Here is a 23,903-nt window from a genome sequence, read left to right as displayed (position 1 = left end):
GAAGTTGAAAAAAAAAATGCCAGCTTGTATTGTACAATAAACATGGAAGAGTCGTTTTAGACACTACATGTACCTTATATAACAAATTATTTAAAATCGAATAACCGGTCACATTTGAACCCAAAAAGAGGGTAATTAAAATGCACTTTATATGTACGTTCCACGCGGATATTTTTATTTTATACTACACCGTTGAAATCAATTTTATGTAGAGAAATCTAATGAGTTTCCAAAAAAATCATAATTAATACTCGAAAGTTGTATATCTTTCTTTCTTCGAAGGAATAACGTTATAATTTAACTTTGTTTTGACAATTTAAGAAGGGGCGCGCGCCGGGTGCACAACCCTCTGAATCCGCCACTGGTTTACAATATACAATACTTATTATCAGGCTTGGGGTAATGCTAAATGTAATGGTAATGCATTGCAATGCATTACATGTTTTCAAAGTAATGCTAGTAATGTGTAATGCCTCAAAATTAGCATTACAAGTAATGATAATGTAATGCATTACTTTCCAAAATCTAGTGTAATGCTGGCATTACATGGCATTACTTTGCATTACTATGCATATTAATGCATGTTCACTTTAAAAAATGTGATGAATAAATGAATAGTTCAAATTGAATTTGATTATATTTATTTTTAAAGAAGAAAGAAATAATTCTTATTGAGAAAAAAAAGTTTTAATTGTACATGTTTTATTAAAAAGGGTTTTTTAAAATTCTTTTTTGAATTGTTTATATTACTAAAAATAACAGCACAATTTTATAACATTTTTAAGAGTGTTGTTATTAAGAGTTTTTAATCATTTAAACAATTTACTCCAATTAGTTTGCACTTCAATAAGAAATGTGTCAACAACACACTATGCCCCCAGGATAATCTAAGTATCAAAACAATCTATTGTTATAAGAAGTGCTAAAAAACCCAATCCCCCTCCCTTCGCTAAGTCACAATAGAATAAGAGACAGACATGCACCTTTAAAAGCAAAATGAATGCACTGTCCATCCATGATGAAAATCAATATCACTTCCAATATTGTAACCTATTTGAAAATAATCTTACTTATTTTCTCTCTCTTTCTCTCTGTCTCTCTCTCTCTTGTAAATTAATTACACTGTACATTAGTTTGGACTGATAGAAAATAGAAAAAAGATTTATGTATTTAATCTATTATTGCACTTAATATATCCTAAGATAAAGATCGTCAAACAGTATTTTCCAGTCCAAGCTTTGTCTGCTCCTGCAAAACATTTATTTAGTATATAGCCCGGAAGATGGATGCATTTAAAAGATGAACCCTTTGAAACTTCGATCATAAAGTGCAACAGCAATCTTTTGTCTTAAAGTGTCCTCCGTAAAAAGAAATATGAATAAAAGATATTAAGATATATAACTGGGAAAAATCATCTGTTTATAAATTAATAAAATTAAGTGTCCAAAATTATAAAGATTTGTGTAATCTGGGGATATACCTATATTTAGCTTTTAAAAACCGCAACATTATTTCATAAATTGTTTTTTGTTACGCATGTTATCCCGTGTCTCTATTTCATATCTGATATTGTATCATGCCAAATGTCTATAAATATCATTTTACTTATGTAATATGTTGTTCATATTGCCACAATATGATTATATATTGAGCAAATAAAGAATGACTCTTTTTTATTCATTGAATTTGAACCTGATATTGAGCATGAAGATGTAGATATGTTAAAGAGTGTTGTATATTTGAAACATTTGCAAGAACTCTTTATTAGCTTTACTTTAAAAAAAAAAGTAATGGTAATGGTAATGCATTACTTTACTCATGTAATGGTAATGTAATGCATTACTTCAAGAAAATCAAGTAATGGTAATGGTAATTTAATGCCCAAATTCATGAAGTAATGGTAATGTAATGCATTACTTTACAATGTAATTCGCTCCAAGCCTGCTTATTATCTAAGAACACAAAAAATTTAAAAACGAAAACTTTAGTGAATGTATGAGCCGATGGTTGAGAATTTTAAAACGCAAGTCATTTTGTTCAAAATGGCCTCTACTTTCGGTTTAGTAATAAGAACGTCCATATAGAATTGCCCAACATTGAGAGCCTAATAATCTGGACTTAATCCATATCAATGATGTTGAAGCAAATCAATATCACACTTAGGGAATATTTGCCATCATCAGATATATATAAAGATACAATTATTCTTACTTACCATCAATGTGACCTTAAAATTATTTCATTCGGTACATGGCGTCAATGATGATCCTTACTTCCTTGTAGAGATAAAGGTTTAAGGCGCGCTTGATTAAGCTTAACTTGGTGTACACCGGTATACACCGGTGAAAAAATGTTGTATTGTATATCAAGAGCAATTACTCCTTGAGTTGTGGGAGATCGTAAAGAGTAATGATCCAGGGGTGGAGGTACTTTTGTTCACAAGGGTGACGTCGTTTAGTTAATTTTTTTTTATCTTACTTGCTCATTGTCTTTACAAAAATGTATTAAAAAGTAAAGGAGAATTACTTAAGTTCTCTTTAAGTATTATTTCGGAGATTTTTTTATAGGGGTCATTTTAAGGCCACACTGGAAAGTGTTAAGGAGGGGAAAGATTAATTTTAGTTTGAAGTAATACATGATACAAAAAACAAGGAAAGAATGAATAATGAGATTTAATTGATAAAAATTAGATAAAAAAAATCCAAGGATGATTTTGAATCTGATAATTATTAGTGTACATGCACAATGTAAAAGAACTTTTTTAACTATTCAATTTTATTTTTATCAACATCGGAAATAAGTTTTACACATAAAAATAATTACATTAACTAGACATTAAAGAGTTAATGATAGTGTCAATGGTACACTTAACTGTTCATTAAACATATTTTATAAACATGTACATACTTAACAGTTTATTAAACATATTTTATATACCAGTGCCTCTTTTTACCCCAATGATACCCAAATGAACCTCAATGATACCCAAATATACCTAATGATACCCTAATGATACCAATTGATATCCCAATGAACCCCAATGAACCCCAATGATACCCTAATGAACTTTGAAATACCACAAAGATACTAAATATGTGCATATATGTAGTTAAAAGATATTCCGCGCAAGTGTGTGGAAAAACACCGTTTACACATTAATATCATGGGGGGGGGTCCTTTTTAAAAAAAACTATTCTTTAAATTAAAATAAAAAACCAAAACCCTGCCCTGGCTAAATATTTAGAGGAGTGAGCTTGGTTTTAAAAAACCAAAATGAAATGGATGATATTTACAATTTTGTTCCAAGGTCAAATTTCTCTATAACTTTTTATTACTGTCCCATATAAGAATTAAAAGCAATTGGGGAGCAATTTTAAAAAGCAATTGGGGATTGAGGAGTTCTCCCTTTTAATTTCCCAGTTTTCTGCATTTATCATTTATACGTATAAACGTAGAACACAATCCGTTCATTGTTTACCATTTAAAATTACAGAAATTGACATTTTCACATTGCGGCGATAGAAAAAAAGTTTAAAATAACAGTGATAGGTCGTGTCTGACCTTGAATTACCGTTAAACTTCAATTAAAATGTATACCTGTTGAATAACATTTATTATCCTTATAAAGTTCATTGTGGTATCATTGGGGTATCATTGGGGTATCATTGGGCTTCATTGGGGGTAAAAAGACGCACCCTTTATATACACATACATGTGCACGTACTGCATAACATCTCAAAACTGAAAAGGATGGTATATTTAAGAGAAAGTTTGTTCATGGAATGTTTGTGTAACAATCACATACACGTATGTACTATATCAAATATAACATAGTTCTGTTATGAAATATATAAATGCAGTTTGGCTACATTTGCCGTTTACAAAGTGTAATTTCTAAGTAGTTTATGTTCAAGAGCAGCTAGTAAAATAGCAAGTGAAGTATAAAGTTATTATAACATTTCATTTCATAGAAGAAATGTCATTTTAAAGTACAGGTATAAAACAACAAGAGAATTAGAAACTGTTAACAGAGGAAATATTGCAGATTACGGGACCTTAAAATGTCGTAGATTTATCCATCATTTCCAATTCTTCAAACAAATTCTTTTACAAAAAAACCTTTTAATATCACTATATAAGGAATGAGCTTTCTAATCACTTTTAATTGTCATACATGGAATCTCTCTCTCTCTCTCTCTCTCTCTCTCTCTCATTCTCTCTCTCTCTCTCTCTCTTTCTCTCTCTGTAACATTTAAGTGTACAGGATACAATGAATTAACACATGACCATCAAAATGTGAAACTCCTTTGGTTATATAACAGAGATAAAAGTACATCTTCAACAAATCAGATAGGATTTCCTTGTACGGATATCATCTTCACAAGAATATAGTATTGTCATCTTAGCTGATATATATAAACGTAGGTAAATAAACATCATGTCAAAATAACTATCTTTGGTTGTATTTTGAAGGAAAAATTAGAAAAAATAATAAACTCTATAAAAATGCATATCTAAATAATGACTGCTATTCAAACGGATTTCTGATTTATGGGACTAAAGCCTTAAAAGTTGGGTGTACATTAAATACAAACTTCAAAATGATTCCTCATTCACATGCTAAAATTCTAAGACTACAAATTAAAGATTTGTAAAATAAGTATTGACATAATCATAACGCATCTAATTAACTTATACCATAACAGAACCCACAATGTGCAAACTATAATTTTAAATTAATTCTAAATATGAACAGGAAAACATGATTTTTTAATCACAATACATATTGCCACGTATAATATCAACCTTGAATTTAACAATTTGAAATTACCTTGACATACTAATTCAAAGGTCACAAAATATGAAATGATTGAGTGAAATCCACCTTTGAACTTTGAACAAAATGGCACTGGCTAACTTTAAAGGCCGGGGCCCAGGTATAAATAGCAGCCAATCACAAAATGAATGGGAAATTCAATTTTCTTTGCAGCTTTCAGTTCAGAAAGAATATTTTCAAATTATAGCATTATTCATGAATAAAAAATTCTAATTTTTGGTGTGGAAGTAGCTACCAAGGCAGCTATCAATTGACGTCAAAGTTTTTACAAACACAAAATTATTAAAAGAGTATTCATCTTATAAAGTTCTGAAGCAGCTCAAAATTTTGAATTCTAAACTAGTGATTGACATTGGAGGCGGAGATTACCAATGTTTTGTTTACACAGGAAGTGGCTGTAGCCATGTGCTCTGTAGATTACTCATCACAGCATGAGAAATGAACCTGCAAAAATCTTTTACCTTGGCATTGATTATAAATTAATCCATCACATGAATAACACTGTTGGTGTGATAATTATTGAAATTTATTAAAAACCTAAAGTTAAAATCATCACATTGCTTTTAGTTCCACATAAGAATCTTCATGAGTCCGCAATAAAGATGCATAATGTCCCATCTTTGGTAGATAAATTGTCAAAAATGCGAGTAAATTCATATGCAAAACTTCCTATTTTATGTTTGATATCTCCCAAAAATTCCTGTGTCGAAATTTAAATCAAGCTTCTGTCCTTCCAATGGTGGGAGCTACTTTACTCGATCTGCACATTCCACTAGCCACCATAGTTTTGCATGTGATGTACGAGTAATGCTGACATTCTTCAATCTTCAGTCTCCCGAACCTGACTTATCACAAAGTCATCAAAATGTTGGTCACTGTCCTAAGAACTTTGTAATAAACCCTTTACTGTTTTTCTCAACAGGAACTTCATCAAAATCCCAACTCAATGTGTCAAAAGCTAAAAAAAAAGTTTCTCCACGACATTTAGGTACTTCCAAAGCTGGAATATTCATTTCTCCCTGCTTATTGTGATGTCCTTCCATTTCCCTCCAATTTCACTCTAGTTCCCACCAGAGGATGATTAATATGGGGTAAATAAGGGGTATATGAATATATGTTTGCTTGTAAAAGCAAATGAAAGTTTTGTAAACGTTGTATTTGAGTTCTCAACAACCAGCTGTTAATTAGTGTTCATATTTTCTTCTCACATCGTAATGACAATCTACTGGGATTTTAATCAGTTGAATGAAAAATATCCCTAGATAACCTCTGATTATTCTTTGTAAGTGGGGGAACTGCTAAATGTTACTTGGATCAAGTTTCATGCTTAAAACCATTATTGTTTCAGGGATGCCATATATCAGTATTGAAATTTTATCATCTTCACACATATATGTTACAAAACAACATAAATAAAATTATAAACTGAACAAAATCCCTCTATATGAAAATTTATACAGCCCCTCTTAATAGATTGGGTTTTCCCCAGTATATAAACAAAGCGGACTGAGCCACATGCAATGTTTACTTTTATCAGCATCACCGACAGTGATGGAGGTAGCCCCGCCTTTTTGCCCTTATAGTCTTAATTGTCTACCAGGTGGCAGAAAATTTAGGTCGACCCCGGCCTTTGAACCTAGTACACGGTTTTAATCATGTATGCGTACAGTTCAAAGTTTGGGAAAATAAATGAATCAAAGGACAGAGAAACTTTTTTTTACCAACTTTACACTACATGTTATTGTTATTTTCCCTGATCTTATATCTCATAAACTTAATCAGTATTAGACATAAAAATTGCACCAAAAGATGTGTTTTGGCCAATTCCTGATGAACAAAAATATCAGTCTTGAAACAAATTCAGTCACAATGGTCATGATTCTTGGGAGTGTTATTCATGGCGTTGACATTCTATTGAACACACAATATATTTAATAAAATATATTATTAGTAATTATTCTTTTTGTTTTTTATTCAAACTCATCAGAAAAAAAGTGTTCAGAACTTGTTCTTTAAACTACTAAGTACGCCATAACCAAGAGCGATCAAGAAGGAAACCTAACTGTAGGAATCAAGACATAAACGATTGATAATAAGATACATACTCAGTCTAGTATATGTAATAATGTGTATGGATCTATCAATATGTCATATCTAGGGACTGTGGATTGGGGTGGGCGGGGGTAGGTTTGGGAATTGTGTGTGTCGTTTACTACACGTTTAAATGGGTCAATCAGCCGAGAACTTATTGAGTGAATGCAAGTTGTCTGTTTATGGCACAAACATTTTTTGTGTCTGAATAAATTTTAAATTTAAATATATGGCAGTTTTTAATACTGTTGTCTATATTAGAATTGCCTAGATGCAGAAGTGCATAACTTTCGATAAATATTAATTGGTCTCCTATAGTCAGCAGTTTATTTTTGACTTTGAGATTTATTGCTAGAAATCATTTATATGCATGCTTTAGAAAAGAACAAAAAAAAAACTTCAATTAATTATTACATGTACAACATAATTAAAGCTGCTTGGTCCGATTTTCTTGTAATTACAGTATCAATTTTTTTTTCATACAAATCATTTATTTTAAAAAGTTATGGACTTTCTCCTATTTACACCAGCAGAATCAGTCTCCTTTCAAAGTTAGAAATATTCAAAGTAAATAAAAATAATTTCTCTTTGGGCAAACGAAAAAACAAACCAAAATGCATCACGGGAATGTTTAGAAAGGAAACCCCTTGGTTTCGTCCCCCGAATGATTGGGGTTATTCAACCCGCATGCTATGCATCGATTGTAAAGAAAGAAGACTTTAGAAATGTTAGCGAACAAAATGTACACATGTTTATTTGTAATTTGTCTGATCATTTCGACCTTTATTTAAGGCGATTTCAAATTCGTAATACAACTATACCCGTCTCGTCGTCAGGGGTGAAATTCAACATGAGGCGAAATAACGAGGTACCTTTTAATGTCGTTTGTTTTGTTAGCAAATTTTGTACGTATTTTTCTTCATTGAAATTTGGCATAATTGACGGGTAAAACTACTGCAATGTCTTTTATTATACATATACTAAGCATAGCCATCGTTTAAAAGCGTGCATAAAAATTGATATGAAATCGGACCAAGCAGCTTTAAATAAATTAATGTTAATTGTATAACAAATAAACTATAGATCAGATTTTGAGATCACTTGTTTTAACTCCTCGTGATTTAAAAAAACAACACATACAGTATGTTAAATAATAAAAGTTAATTCTGGGATAATACACGTATCTCACATCAATGTTAACTGCGTAGTATTTACATCTGATATAAATCAATCAATTCACTTAACTTTCTCATATATTTTAACAAAATGTAAACTGTATCATATTTTTTTCAAAGTTAAATGGTTATTCATGTATCAGATATATTTTAATTTGAGGAGAGTTACAATTCCTTTATTATATTAAATTGAAACTAATGTTGATGCCGTGTAAAATGAAAGTAATGGAGTTTGAAATACTACTTTAGTTTCCCTTAAATCAGATAAATGCATTTGTACTTAAGAAAATGTTTCTAGCAGTGTTAAAAGTATATATGGACCATCTCTTCCACAAAATCAAAGACTAACAAATTGCATTTTAAAATCAACAACTCAACGGATTAACATGGATATATATAAACATGTATTTGACAAATACCGGTAATAGATATGTGTTGCTTGTGATATTTAACGTTGCTTGGTTATTAAGATTTTTGAAACAAAATATTCTGATTCGCCAGTGATGAACAAAAATTACACAAAGTATTGAAATCACACATTAACGACCATTTCATGCCCTTAAGGAAGCTCTAATCACCTTTTAAAAATGTTTGGCATCAAGAAAATTATGTTTATTCAGGAGTATGTGGGCGCTTAAGATGTAGATTCGGCAGGAATCTGGGCGCACAAGGAGAGTGAAAATTTCATCAATTAATTTTGAATATTTTCGAATTTTAACCGTTATTTGGTTTCTGTTGGATGTGGAATGAGTGGAAAAATATTTGAAATGCAAAAGGTTTTATTATAATATGGGTCTAAATATAGCAACACGATGCAATTCATGCAAAATCCTACTTATTTACAACTGTTTTTAAATGATTTTGTTGTCTCTGGGTCTTCTCTCCACAAATTTGAAACGTGTAAAGGTAACATATTTCAACATTGAAAATGTCGCATTTTAAAAAAAGATGGAGAGATGACCCAGAGATGACTAATTATGTACTTTTCAAATTATTTTTTGAAGGATAAAAAACAAAGTCCATTGATATGACAGTGGTGTTTCAAACAGTACTTTAGAGAGCATATATTGACAAGTCTCCGTGGCTCAGTGGTTTCGTCCTGGATTTAGTGAATACATACATTCAGTGTTTTGGGTTCAAATCCAACTGGTGGTCTTTTAAAAAAAATTAAACTTTTTTGTTTTAAATGTATGTTATTATAACATAATGTTGAATTTTAATATACCGGTATATTTTTATTTGTTTTTATTGATTTCTAGATCTGCTGTATGAACACTATAAAAAAATTCTTTTCTTATTACTAGTGTTTTAGGATAACACAATATAACTTCATTAAATAATGTTTTCATTAACATTTCCAACTAGTTATCGGTTTACCTCTCATTGCCATTTTTTGAAAGCTTTGTGAGTTTTTTAATAACCGGAATAGCCATGTACTTCGACTCTCAACATAATATATTTTTGTTGAAACCTGTACATAGCCTTTCGTGGTTATAGACATTTAAATCCCAATTGATTCGTGTCGAGGATTCCTGCAAACTTACAATCTTGTGCGCTCACTTTCTTTTAACAGCAACAAAAATTAACCTAAAATACCCGAAAGTCAGTAAGGAATTTCCGGTAAATTAAGAGCTTACAACATAACATGATATAAGCCAAATAATCCTGTTTCAGGTTGTTACCTGACACTTAATGTCGTTAATTAATAAGGCTGAGGTTGGTAATTTTTTTTAACCAAGTAATTCATGAAAGTAAAAAAAATGAACTTTACGTGAAACTTCTAGTAGATAATGTAATCATGATGGACATTATATCAATCCCAGTAGAACCGATTTGATAAATCAAAGTATTGAGAAGATCCTTAATCAAACAAGACATGTCTGTGAAATTCATACTCCCTTCTTCTCCCCTAGATGTCATTGGTTCTTTCACTGTAGTATGGGTACACGTGATCTTTGAACTTGGACAGACGTTGTATGATATTCGATGACCGGCTTCAGCCGAGGGCCTTCCATGGAACCATAGCCAGACATTGAGTTTGTACAGTTACAATAAAACATGATATAGCACAACCAAAAATGGCTTAACGTTTCCTTTTTTTTTTGCTTTCTAGAAAGAAGGGAAACTATTAAACTTGAGCATCGTTTTTTTCATTATCATTGTTTACCAATTATTTGTTTTCTTGTTTTGTTTTTGTTGTAATTAGATGCGTGTGGTGAGGAGAGGTTATTGTTAATTTTGTGCTTTTAGAAATATATTGTTAAATACAGACAGTCTGATTCAGGGCTTTAGGTTGTACATGTATATACTCGCTAAACAATATAGAAATTCAAACAGGGACATCTGTTACCCTTGCGTAAAGTTTATAGGACGCAACACTTTAGACAAATTGCTTTATCTATTTTGATATCTTAATGATCGACGTAATATATTATTTTGCATTTATTTCAAAATGCTACACAATTTCATGATTAATCAACTAACATGATGAATTCACTTGAAAAAATTTACCCATTTATTATTCTTTTTTCATTTATTATTTTAAGTTATGAAGAAGAAAAATGTTATTGCGAAAGCAGAGTGTTTCGGCGGTTTCTTAATTAAAGGGAAATGTGATTTTGTTTTGTTCTTAAGGGCAACCATTACATGTATCAAGCCCCCCCCCCCCCCCCCATCTTAGTTATAAGTCTTAAGCTAAAGATTTTATAAGCATGATTAAAGTATCATTTTGCTCATGATTTTTGTATATACTGGGGCAAATTACTGGTTCGTTGATGAATATCTCATTGCAAATTGTGTTTGTTTCCAAACTGTTGCATAACTTGAGAATGAAGGTTTTCTTTAAAACACTTTATATTCGGGCTGTTTAAGTAATCGTAATACTTGGTTGACGTCGTTTGCTTTTTAAGACTACTAAACTTTGACCCGTGCGTGCACGTGTTGATATTGCATATTATGTCGGGCATTTACGAAATTGATACGTCAAATTTGCACACCATGTTGACATTCAAATCTCTCGGAATTGTTCATATCAAACGCACTTTACGATTAACAGTTAGAGTTATCTCCTGTATTTTTCATGAACAGAAAATATAGCAAATTTCTAATGTAAATTTATACGTATTTGTATCATCGTTTTTGATTTATCCATGCAAAAGTGATATTGTTGAAACATAAACTAAAGAGCATCCCGTGATTTAGCGTGAATGTAATGCGCATGCGAAAGATTGTAACATCCGAAAAATTCAGACGATTTCCCGATTTTTTAAAGGAATTTTCATTGATTATCAATTAGTGAGGCTGATTGAGAAAAAACAAAAACAAATTGGTAATCTCCAAGAACCAATAATGTTAAAAATATATAAAACAAAAGACAGTACTCTTCCGATTTCTTGGTATTAAAGCCCAAAAATTCGATTCTATTATTTTAATATAGTAGTATAGATAACGTATTTTCTATTGTTTTGCGTTTTCCATTCATAACTGGGTCTACTTCCTTATCAGAGTAACCTCTCTTTGGTCGTATCGGGACTACAATATGAATATCGCCGAACTTGGGGTTTTATACTCTCCTTTATAGACATGCTTTTAAAACAAAATCTCGATTTAAAAAAAAACACAAGACCAGTCCTTTAAATATTACTTAAATTGTTGATTTCAAGATAGATGGATCTCTTGTATTTCCTGCATGTCTAATGTATTCACCATTTTCTCTGTGTAAATACTTAACATTATGGTGTTCCGATAGGGCCACTTCGACCTTCGGATTTTCGCCTTTATAGGTCGAAGTGTGAGAGTGCGAAGTTGCGAAGGCGAAGGTACGAAGGCGAAGGAGCAAAAGTGCGTACATGGGACGGCGAAGCGCAGAGATGCAAAGGCGAAATTGAGAAGTTGCGAAGGCGAAGAAGCGATACTACTATCGTTCCTTTGCCATCGCAACTTCGCACTCTCGCCTTCGCATCTTCACGCTTTCGCCTTCGCCTTTTTATAATTGTAGAGCTCTCTATCGTTTAAAGACAATTTTAGCTGTATAAAAGGACATCTGAGGCATCGTTTGAATACAATACAGTTTTAGCTGTATAATAGGACATCTGAGGCAGACGATGAACTTTTTAGAATTTATTTTCAACATCCTGCGCAGATCCATAACTTTCTCTAGAGGGGGAGGGGGGGGGTCGATGGATCGGGGGGGGGGGGGGGGGGGTCCGAGAATGCTTTGGAGATTCAATTTGATATAATAAATAAAGATAATTTTTATGGGGGATCTGGACCTTCTTTCCCCCTTTACTGCATGTGTGAAGTTATTAATATTGATTTTTCCGGGGGGTGGACCCCCTCTCCCCCTCTAGATCTGTACATGAGCAAGGAGTGTTGCATAATGAAATTAGAATGTTATTGTGTTTGATCCACGGTAAAAGACAGCTGGTAAGTGACAGGAGTCTGGAAGTGCATATGTATACATTATGGTGGACATTACATTTTATGTGGAGTATATAATTATTATGCATAGCCAGCACTGGTAAATATATAATGTCACACATACACATTGAAATATTTCTAAACATTCATATTAAGCACAATGGCCTAGCGCATGCGTACCAATTATATCATGGCTTAATCGGAAAACCTTGGCAAGTACGGTGCCTGCATCAAATTCTATGTAATCGACCGATACTTTCTGAATGCTATCAAAAAAAGGCGAAGGCGAAAGTGTGAAGTTGCGAAGGCGATAGTGCGAAGGCGAAGGGTGATAGTAGTATCGCTCCTTCGCCTTCGCACCTTCGCACTTTCGCCACACCATCTTCGCGCTTTGTCGTCGCATCTTCGCACATTCGCTCCTTCGATGTCGCACTTTCGCCTTCGCAACTTCGCACTCTCGCATCTTTGACTTAAAGGCGGAAGTGCGAAGGTCGAAGTGGCCCCATCGGAACACCATAGAAAATTGTTTGTGAGATTAACATATGATTGGATATCAAGGACTTCATTATTTTAGAATCTCAAGCCTAAGTATTTTTGCTATCAAGAAAATTGTTTTTTCATCGATGAATTTTAAATGTCCGTAACAGGAATTGCCGGTATCAAAAACTTCATTTTTGTGTGCCGTTAAAGGCTACTAAGCCGTCATCTCTGAATCTTCCGTGATAGAGAACTTTGCGAATTTGATTTAAGACATAATATGATTTGTGATTTGATACATTCCTGTATCTGACATTTCACGTGATGGTATCCCACCATGCTACAGTCTATATAATTTGTTTTTAGTATTTTCCATTGAATTCAAAGTAATTGTTTTCTAGTCTACACTTCAGTAAGAAGATAAGATAGTTTGCATTTGGATGAGGGAAGTTTCTTTGTGGTTTATCAGCATTTTGATATGTCTAATGTTGGCGTATCACACTGTGAAATAATTCAGCGAAAGATAGTAGCACTCTAATGCTGCACTGTCCTATCATTAACACATCTCGGACATCAAGGAGCAGGTATATCTGACCAAATTTTGACAAGCGTTTGTTACCGCAGAAAAAGTGATATATAACATTATTTTGTATGTTTTACGAAAATGATTCAATAAGTTTTGGTTTTCAACTTGCAAGTATAATGTTAACGTTTTGATTTCGGTTGCCGCAACGCACTGAGTCATACTGTTATTTTTCAAGAATAACAATTGCGTTGTTTTTGTGATAATAATATTAGTATTTTTTCGAAGTTACTTCCTAGGTCACGCGAATGTGAATGTAACGTTTCATTTTTTCGAGGTTGTACGATATCAGCCAATCAGAGAACTAAGTATTACTTAATCATATAATCATACAAGGTATACGTAGCTACATGCAATTCTATTGCTTACAGAACAAGTCTGCCTGGCTCCCTCTCTCTCCTCTCTCTCCTCTCTCTCTCTCTCTCTCTCTCTCTCTCTCCGATCGTATTCATCTCATATGTGATGCTTAAAAACGATAAGTTATTCTTTTATTTTCATATTTAGGACAACGTTTTACTTAATGCATCTGGGTTTTTTAATATCATATTCCGTCGACCATACTAGACACATTGGCCGTTTGTAAATTAAGTCTTTTTGCTAGCTATAATAGACAAGATTCAAACTAGCAGTTTCTAACTCAACTTTTAACTTTTAACTCAAAACAATTTGATATTGTTAATACATAGTTACATATTTATTCAATTATTGTCAATTCGTCAGCAATGGAAAATACTCATCGATAAATACCGGTATTAAAATAAACATATACAGGTTTAGTTTACATGAATGATTTATATGTATTCCAGTGAATACTGTGTATACCAGTACTTGTACACTATCACAGTGTTGTTGTTACATTTTCTTACAACATACACACAGTGGACAATTACTGTATGGACATACATGTATAATGTTCACTGTAGATACTTGTACACTGTCACTGTGTTGGTGCCCCATTGTCCCACCCAGAGATTGTCCTCATCATCCACACACACACTACAGGGAAGCTTTATCCCTTGTTGTTCTGTGAGTAGTAGAGACAGGAACTGACCGTTCTGATCCAGAAGATGAACTGTGTCACTGTAAGTATCACACACCATGATGTGACCGAGTAAATCAGTACATATTCCAAAGGGTTCAAACTCTGACTCCTGACCTTTATAAGAGAACCTGTGTTGTCCTGATTTATCCACAACCGTTACTCCATTGCCAAGGTCTGATACACAGACATCACCATTGATGTTTTCTGTGATGTAGAATAGTAGACTATACAATGCCTGTCCTTTGATGTCTCTCTGTATGTTCTGTATTTCTGTCCCTGTCTTGTTGTACCTTGTGACTTTAGCCTCTTCATCCTTCCTCATCCCCACCAGTATGTCCCCGTTGATGTGGGAGGAGTGTATACTGAGTGGTTCCCAGTCTCCTGTTTTAATGAATTCAGTGATTGTATTATCCGATATTATTCTTTTGATGACGTTGTTGTCTCTGTCTGTATAGATCAGATCCCCGTCCTGTGTGACTGTGTGGTAGCCTTCATCTTCACCACCGTTTTCTATCTTCTGTAGCTGATTCCCCTGTAGATCTGTTTGGACAAGGTTACCAGTATTATTACTGACCCAGAGTCTGCATGATTTACCCAGTGATATATGACATACACACCCAACACCTGGTACTGTGTACTCCCTGACCTTGGTGACAGAGGAAGACAGAGACAGTGTTTGTTTCACGCCAGATTTCTGTCTCCCTTGTTTTCTTTGTTTCCCTGTAGGTTTCAATTGTGTGGAGGCAGTCTCCATGGGTTTTATTTTTCTGTTCTCTGGTCTAGTGTTTTGAACAGTTATTCTACCGAGTAGTTTGGTGGCATCGTCCTTGCTGAAATTACCAGCAGTAAATACTGGTGGAACTGGTTTGGATGCCTCTGGTATAGGTTGAATGATAAAGTTTTCTGATTAGACAAAAAGTGTTATTTGTTCAATCTTTGAAGAAGATAGGAAACCATAAAATGTTGTGATTAAATCATTTAGATAATTGATGTAGTCATCTATTTTTTGGTTTTGGTCGTTTAATGTTTCTAATAATGACTGTTCAATTTTGTCGACTTGTTTTATATTTTCTGATGTGACTGTGTCTACCAGGCTTTTCAGAGACTCAGCTTCAGCCTTCATGGATGTTCTTATGCCGTCCATAATCTTCTTTATTTCTGTGACATCACCAGCAATTTCTTTTTTCAAATCTTGAGAAGTTGGCTCAAAATAATTTCTAATTTTTGAAATTTCTTCATGACATAGGGAAACCTTTTCATCAAAGTCTATTTCTAGATCAGTAAACGCATGGCCGCGATGTTCTTTTGTAGCTGTGCATTTGTAACAAATGGGAATTTGGCATTCCTCGCAGAGAAGAACCATTTCTTTTGTTGGGTGGATCTTGCATCTCTCGACAGGTAGTTGTCGTTTGCGTTGTTTATAAGGAACTACGTCATGGTTCTTGGTTTTCTTATTCTTCTGATGTTCATCTCTGCATTGTTCACACATTGGTTGGTGACAGTCATTGCAGTAAAACTGGCAGTTCCTCTCACAGTCTTCAGTGCCACACACCAAATAATGCTGGGCGTCGGGTGGTATTTGGGATTCAGATAATGCCATCTGAAATGAGAAATGTGCAAGTAATTTAATGAAATCTGTAACATTTATTTTGCCATTAAAAATTGCATGAAGTCAATCATTTCTATCAACCCCCCTCCTCCACACACACGCACACATTCATGTATGTATAAGCATTTTGACATCTAGAATAGTTTATTAGATAGAGGTATTTGATTTTGTCCATTCCATATTATTATCAACTTTTTGGATTTCTATACCAATTTCTATCTAGGCATCTCTAATAATCTAATAATAATAATTACATTAAGGAACAGTCATGCGCGGATCCAGACATTTTTTTTGCCAAGGGGGGGGGGGGTATCAAAGGGGTTTGCCGGTTGGGGGGGGGATAATTTTACAATGTGAATGTAATCACCTTTAAGTTACTAGGGACCCACCTCTCCTCTATTCAGATCCGAGCATGGTAGCCTTCCTTACTAATCAGTTTTAGACTTTTGATCAAAATGAAACATGCAGCGCGATTCTCGTTTGTTAACCAGATCATTTGGTTCAACAGGGTTTGAATTTAGACGGGGCGCCAGTTTTAGGCAAGGGGTCTGGGCAGACCTGGTGGGGGTCCAGATGATAATTTTAAATTTGTAAACATTTGTAAATATAAGACCTACAAAACCACATCAAACCCCCATGCCATGCAGAAATATAAGAAACATTTCTTTTTCCTTACGAATGGCAATAAATTAATCAGTTTAAAAAAGTTTAAGTTCAATGGAACGATGTATAATAAACATGGAAGAGTCGGTTTAGAGTAGACACTACATGTACCTAGTTTAACTACCTAAAATCGAATGACTGGTCACATTTGAACCCAAGGAGAGGTTAATTAAAATAGGAAATGGACTTTCTATGTACGTTACACACGGTTTTTTTAATTTTATACAACACGTTGAAATCAATTTAATGTAGAGAAATCCCATGAGTTCCCAAAAAGTTCATAATTAAGACTCGGAAGGCATCGAAGGAGTATAACTTTGTTTTGCTAATTTTATAGAAGGGGCGCGCGCCAGGTGTGCCACCCTCTGAATCCGCCATTGGTTTACAATATACAATTATATAAGAACACGTACAATTTATATGTAAACAAAAACATTAGTTAATGTATGGTAGAGAAGTTCAAAACGCAAGTCATTTTGTTCAAAATGGCCACTACTTTCGGTTTAGTAATAAGAATTAACTTCAATATAGAATTACCCAACGTTGATCGACCAAATAATCTTGACTTAATCCATATCAATGATATTGAACTAAATCAATATCACACTTAGGAAATATTTTCATCATCAGATACAATTATTCTTACTTACCATCAATGTGACCTTAAAAGTATTTCCTTCAGTATGGCGTCAATGACACCTGAGAGAATACGAGACTTTTGTATCTAACTTCCATGTTGTAGAGATAAGGGTTTAAATCTCCTGGCTACCTACATGTACCTTGAATAAACAAAACAAACTATTTGCATGGAAGATAAGGAGTTCTTTTTTTTTTTTCTTTTTTTTTATAGATGGGCATTATATATACATTGTAAGATAAAAGAAATCCGTAAAACTAAAGCAAAATGTTATTTGTAAACAGTGTGTAGATCATGCAAGTAACAAATGTAATGCTTATAAAATAAATTAAAGTTTTGTTCTTAATACAGAAATTTAACAGAAATGTCGAAGGGGGGAGGGGGGTAAGTAAGTAAGTATCCATTAAATAAGGTCCGGTAAATTGTAAATATTGATACATGTAATTATATATAAGAAGAATATATTTTTTATTCGTGTACATATTTAAGTAAAAATGGAAAAATACTCATGATACTAAATGTTAGAGTGTAGAATAATTCTGAACCACTTGAAATGCAAAATAGATTTGGTTGAGGGATGCTATGCGCGGCGCGAATCCATTTTTTTCTGATGAGATAATTATGAAGTGTTCCAAGACCACCGTCTACATCATCACATGAATTCGTGTGGGAATTTCGTGAATTATTAGAGTGGTTAGTGGTTACAAGGCCTTCAGAAAGTGCAAGAATAGAAACTGATTGTATATTTCTTGTTCACTAAGATACATCTACATGCACATATGTATGAACAACATGCATTTTTCTCTTGTCCATTTTTATTTTATAATGGTATACCGTTTCAATAATTCAATATTAAAGTGAAAGGAGATTTCAACCTACCCTAAAGTTTCTTCTTCCCTTTAACCTCGTTTTTTTAAAACAGTCTATTCATCTTTTGTTTTCCTACTAGCATTTTAAATTTGCCCATACTTGTTATGCTAGGTTAATTTAAATGTAACAGCCATTCAATGGGATTTCAAAAACTGGGTCTCAACTCGAGAATTCTTTATCATGCCTGACAGGTCCTAGGCATAATGTGGTTTGGACACCTTACTCTGTCTTTTGCAATCCAGAATAGCACCAAATGCAAAGAATCTAGATGCATAACATATATGTGTCGGCTTAATATCAGCTACGGATACAGCATTTTCATGCTTAATTATCAGTGCGTAACAGCAGAATCTGTTCTAATTCATGACCTTTTCCTGTCCTTGAGGACTTGCCATCTTTTCCTTGTTAACCACAGAACCAATTTCAGTCAATTACTTGGCATGGAGCATTTTTGGGTGTCTGATTCTCATGGAAGACAAATATCCTTTTCAAGGGGAAGGATAAGAAATATGAAAACAAATGATATTTTGTTTGCTTTTTCTTTTATAATCCAAATAAAACGAGTAGGCAGTGATTTCGTTTATCTAAAACTTTAATAATATACATTTTTACTTGTATAGGGTATATTTTTTTCAAACCATGACCAAGTGTTAGAAGGTTTTATTTTAAAAGAATTAAAGGGACATGGTCACGATTTTGGTCAAAAATTAATTTTCCGATTTTAATATTTACAATGCTTCAGAATGGCAGTTTTAATAGGCAACCGGAATTTGAGTGTCATTAGTTGAGTTAAAAACGAGTTTCAGAGCATTCTTCGCTATGTAAACAAAGCGTTTATTTACATTTTGAACGTTGAAGTAAAAACTTCAGATTTGAATTTAAAACGAATGTGTTAAACGTTAGGAAGTGTTTATCTACGCCTAAAATTGATAAAAAGATTTTTTACTGGTAAACAAAAACAGGGCACGAGCCTTTTTTACATGACAAAGAATTGTGAGCCCTGTATCTTGCTTGTAACTCTACGAACGACTCTCAAATTTTATTTGATCATTAGAAATGCATTTTTAAAGCATTGTAAATAATAAAAACAGAAAAATAGAATTTGACCAAAAATCGTGACAATGTCCCTTTAAACCCTCAAAATATGTTGAACAAAAATTAGGGGCATTCAGCTGGTAATTCTAGAATAACTGCAAGAGCAAGCACATATAAATTATTATAATGAATATGAACAATTAATTCTTGAGGTCTGGGAGTTCGAAAAGAGTAATGATCCAGGGGCGGAGGTATTTTTGTTCACAAGGGTGACGTCATTTTGTTAATTTTAACTTACTCGCTTCTTGCCTTTTACCAAAACGTATTAAAAAGTAAAGCAGACTTACTTAAGTTCTCTTTTATTATCATTTCAGAAAAATTATAGGGGTCATTTTAAGGCCACACTGGGAACTATTAAGGAGGTTACCGGTTACACCTAAATTGTAAGAATACACGATAGGGAAAAAATTTCCTCAGAGAGAATGTGTAATGTGATTTGATGAAAATTTGATAAAAAAAAAAATCTGAAGATGATTTTGAATAAATCTGATTATTACCAGTATACATGTACATGCACAAAAGAAAAAAAACTCTTTTTAACTGTTCAATTTTATTTTTATCAACATCGGAAATTAGTTTTACACATAAAAATAATTACATCAAAGAGTTAATGATAGTGTCAATTGTACACGTAACTGTTCATTAAACATATTTCATATACATGTACATGTGCACAAAACTGAAAAGAATGATGTAAATGATGTAAATAAGAGAAAGTTTGTTCATGGAATGTTTGTGTAACTATCACATGTTAATGTTGAAGAGCAGCTAGTAGAACAGCAAGTGGATCAAAAACTTAATAAAACATTTCATTTCTTCTCTCAAAAAGAAGTAGAAGAAATGTCATATATATATATATATATATATATAACAAGAGAATTAGAAACTGTTAACAGAAGAAATATTGCAGATTACGGAAACTTCAAATTCCATAGATTTATCCATTTTTTCCTATTCTTAAAAAAATTCTTTAAAAAAAAATAAAAACTTTCAATACCACTGTATAAGAAATGAACTAAATAAATCACTTTTAATTGCCATACATCGAAAACTCTCTCTCTCCTCTCTCTCTCCTCTCTCTCTCTCTCTCTCTCTCTCTCTCTCTCTAAAACTCTCTCTCTCCCTTTCTCTCTCTGTAACATTTAAGTGTACAGGATACAATGAATTAACACATGACCATCCAAATGTTAAACTCCTTTGGTTATTCAACAGAGATAAAAGTACATCTTTAACAAATCAGATAGGATTTCCTTGTAGGGGTATCATCTTCACAAGAATATAGTATTGTCATCTTAGCTGATAAATATAAACGTAAGTAAATTAAAATCATGTCAAAATACCTATTGTTGGTTGTATTTTGAAGAAAAAAAATCTTTAAAAAAATAAACTCTATAAAAATGCATATCTTAATAATGACTGCTAATTAAACGGATTTCTGATTTATGGGGACTAAAGCCTTTAGAGTTGGGTGTACATGAATACAAACTTCAAAATGATTCCTCATTCACATGCTAAAATTCTAAGACTACAAGCTTAAATAAATTAAAGCTTAGTGAAATAAATATTGACATAATCATAACGCATATAATTAACTAATACCATAAAAGAACCCACAATGTGCAAACTATAATTTTAAATCAATTCTAAATATGAACAGGAACACAAAAAAACATGATTTTTTAATCACAATACATATTGCCACGTATAATATCAACCGTGAATTTAACAATTTGAAATTACCTTGACATAATAATTCAAAGGTCACAAAATATGAAATGATTAAGTAAAATCCACCTTTGAACTTTGAACAAAATGGCATTGGCTTGACTTTGAACCTAGTACACAGTTTTAATCCTGTATGCGTACAGTTCAAAGTTTGGGAAAATAAATGAATCCAAGGACAGAGAGACTAATTTTAATAACTTTACACTACATATTATTGTAGTTTTTCCTGATATTCTATTGCATAATCTTAATCAATATTAGGCATAAAAATTGCACCAAAAGGTACGTGTTGGCCAATTCTTGATAAAAAATTATCAGTCTTAAAACAGTCACAGTGGTCATGATTCTTGGGAATGTTATGCTTGAAGTTGACATTCTATTGAACACAAAATATATTTAATAAAATATATTATTAGTAATTATTCTTTTTGTTTTTTATTCAAAGTCCTCAGGAAAAAAAAATTGTTCAGAACTTGTTCTTTAAACTACGCCTTAACCAAGAGCGACCAAGAAGGAAACCTAACTGTAGGAATCAAGACATATATACGATTTATAATAAAATACATACTCAGACTAGTACAGTGTATATGTAATGTGTATGAATCTATCAATATGTCATATCTAGGGACTGTGGATTGGGGTGGGCGGGGGTGGGGCGGGAATTGTGTGTGTCGTTTACTACATGTTTAAATATGTCAGTCAGCTGAGAACTAATTGAGTGAATGCAAGTTGTCTGTTTATGGCACAAACATTATTCATTGCGTCTCAATAAATTTTAAATATAATGGCAGTTTTTAATACTGTTGTCTGTGTAAGAATTGTCTAGATGCAGTAGTCCATAACTTGTAGTTAAATACTTATTAACAAACATATTATTAACAGTACTCATTGTTATATATAAACAGTACACAACTTTCCATAGTTATTAGGTAGTCTCTTATAGTCAACAATTTATTTTTGACTTTGAGATTTACAGCTATAATTCATATAAATAAATGCTTTCGAAAAGAACCAAAATAACTTTATAACATGCACAACGTAATTGAATAATTAATGTTAATTACATAACAAATAAACTATAGATTAGAGTTTTGAGATCACTTGTTTTAACGTCTCATGCCTAAAAAAAATATATAAATATACTGTATGTAAAATCAATTCTGGGATAAGTACATATATCTCACATTAGTGTTAACGACATAGTATTAACATCTGATATAAGTCAATTCACTTAACTTTCTCAAACTTTAACAAGATTAAAATTGCATCATAATTTTTTCTAAAAAAAAAATTAAGTGGTTATTTTTATATCAGAAATATTTTAATTTGAGGAGAGTAACAGTACCTTAATTGTATTAAATTAAATTAATGTTGATGCTGCGTAAAATGAAATTAATGGAGCACGAATTAAAATTAAGTTTCCCTTAAATAAGATAAATTCGTTTGTACTTGTAAATGAGTTTGTAGCAGTGTTAAAAGTATATATATGCACCCTCTCTTCTACAAATCATACACCTCAACAGATAAACATGGATATATACATTAACATGTTACATGTAGTAGTTGACGTATACTGGTAAAATAGATATGTCATATATACCGGTATATTAAATGCAATATACTGAATTTGCAGTGCACTGAGCATGCATCTAATAAGCATGTCACTGAAAATACACTTCTCTGTTTAATATTCCATTCAAGATACTTCTAGTTTTCTTTAACATCAGCAATTTTACAATATTTGTCAGTGTAACTACCATTTTTTTTTGCTTTGCCGTCTTAATTAACACTAACAAACATTTGTATCCTTCACTGTTTGAAAGGTAATTGTGTTCAAAAATCAAGACCACAACAACACAATTGCATATTTGAATTTACAAGTGGATTTTTTTTTACACAATTACCCTCTATAACTCTGTGGTGCGTAGACGTGGCCAATTTTGAGTTGCTTGGTTGTTAATTTGCTGAAAGACCCTTGTAACCCCACCAAAGATGGCGTGGGTGTCATTCGTACACTGCAACATCCTCACTTTTTATTTCAAAGTAGGGAGATGTAGATGCAATTAGAAAAATAGTATTTTCTTTGTAGTAAAACCTGAAAATGATAATAAAAAATAATTTATTAATAAATAAATCATGGATCTTGTTCACTAAAAAAAAAACATTTGTTACTGCTGACTTTTTGCGGTATCAAGGTGATTGCCTAGCAAAATTCGTTTAACCTAAGCCATAGGGACTTTCTTAGCTTATTAGTTTGATGTAATAGTTGTGTTTATTGGGTTTTAAAAAAAGACGTCTGTCAATACCTTCCGTTCAATTGCTCCCTGCGTGAACATATATTGTTATATTACTGTTATCTTAGGTTGTTTAGTGAAAAAAGAAGTCTGGTTTTTTAAAGAGAAATTCATGTTCCTTATTATATTCTGTTAGAATTTCTTTTTCAATCAAGGAACATTCGTTGAATCTACATGTAAATACAATACATTGAGATATCTGAATTGCTCAGTTAGATATTGATAAAAAATATTCTGATTGGCTGATTAATTAATAGAAATTAAAGTAATGAAAGTACTGAAATGCACACATTAGCAACCAATTTATATAATTATATTAATTCATTATGGCATTAGGTTGTAAATGGTTATCACAAAATTACCCTAAAGTACCCAAAATTCAGTAA

General features: G+C 32.5%; 2 protein-coding genes and 1 pseudogene across 6 annotated transcripts in view; all 3 read right to left on the bottom strand.

Moving 5' to 3' along the window:
* The window catches only part of LOC128158443 (uncharacterized), a 60,845-nt gene extending 58,552 nt beyond the window's left edge, over positions 1-2,293 (bottom strand). The window contains exon 1 of one of the 2 annotated variants that reach the window (XM_052821294.1): positions 2,216-2,293. In XM_052821294.1, the coding sequence (XP_052677254.1) occupies positions 2,216-2,218 (3 nt within the window). In that variant the 5' untranslated portion in view covers positions 2,219-2,293. The remainder of the gene's footprint in view (positions 1-2,215) is intronic. The other variant, XM_052821296.1, reaches the window with a different exon arrangement.
* LOC128158441 (protein O-linked-mannose beta-1,2-N-acetylglucosaminyltransferase 1-like) overlaps positions 1-23,903 on the bottom strand; it is an 83,976-nt gene that overhangs the window by 38,219 nt on the left and 21,854 nt on the right. Inside the window, exon 27 of one of the 4 annotated variants that reach the window (XM_052821288.1) lies at positions 21,952-23,318. The exons of 2 other annotated variants lie outside the window; for them this stretch is intronic. In XM_052821288.1, coding sequence (XP_052677248.1) covers positions 23,228-23,318 — 91 coding nt within the window. In that variant the 3' untranslated portion in view covers positions 21,952-23,227. Of the gene's footprint in view, positions 1-21,951; positions 23,319-23,903 lie in introns of those variants that run through there. One more of the 4 variants, XM_052821290.1, reaches the window with a different exon arrangement.
* On the bottom strand, positions 14,306-17,632 carry LOC128158447 (uncharacterized; annotated as a pseudogene).

Source organism: Crassostrea angulata, chromosome 8 (genome assembly GCF_025612915.1).
Source record: "Crassostrea angulata isolate pt1a10 chromosome 8, ASM2561291v2, whole genome shotgun sequence".
Lineage (NCBI taxonomy): Eukaryota > Metazoa > Mollusca > Bivalvia > Ostreida > Ostreidae > Magallana > Magallana angulata.
Note: the sequence above shows the minus strand (reverse complement) of the source record. Positions and strands in the feature narration are given on the sequence as shown.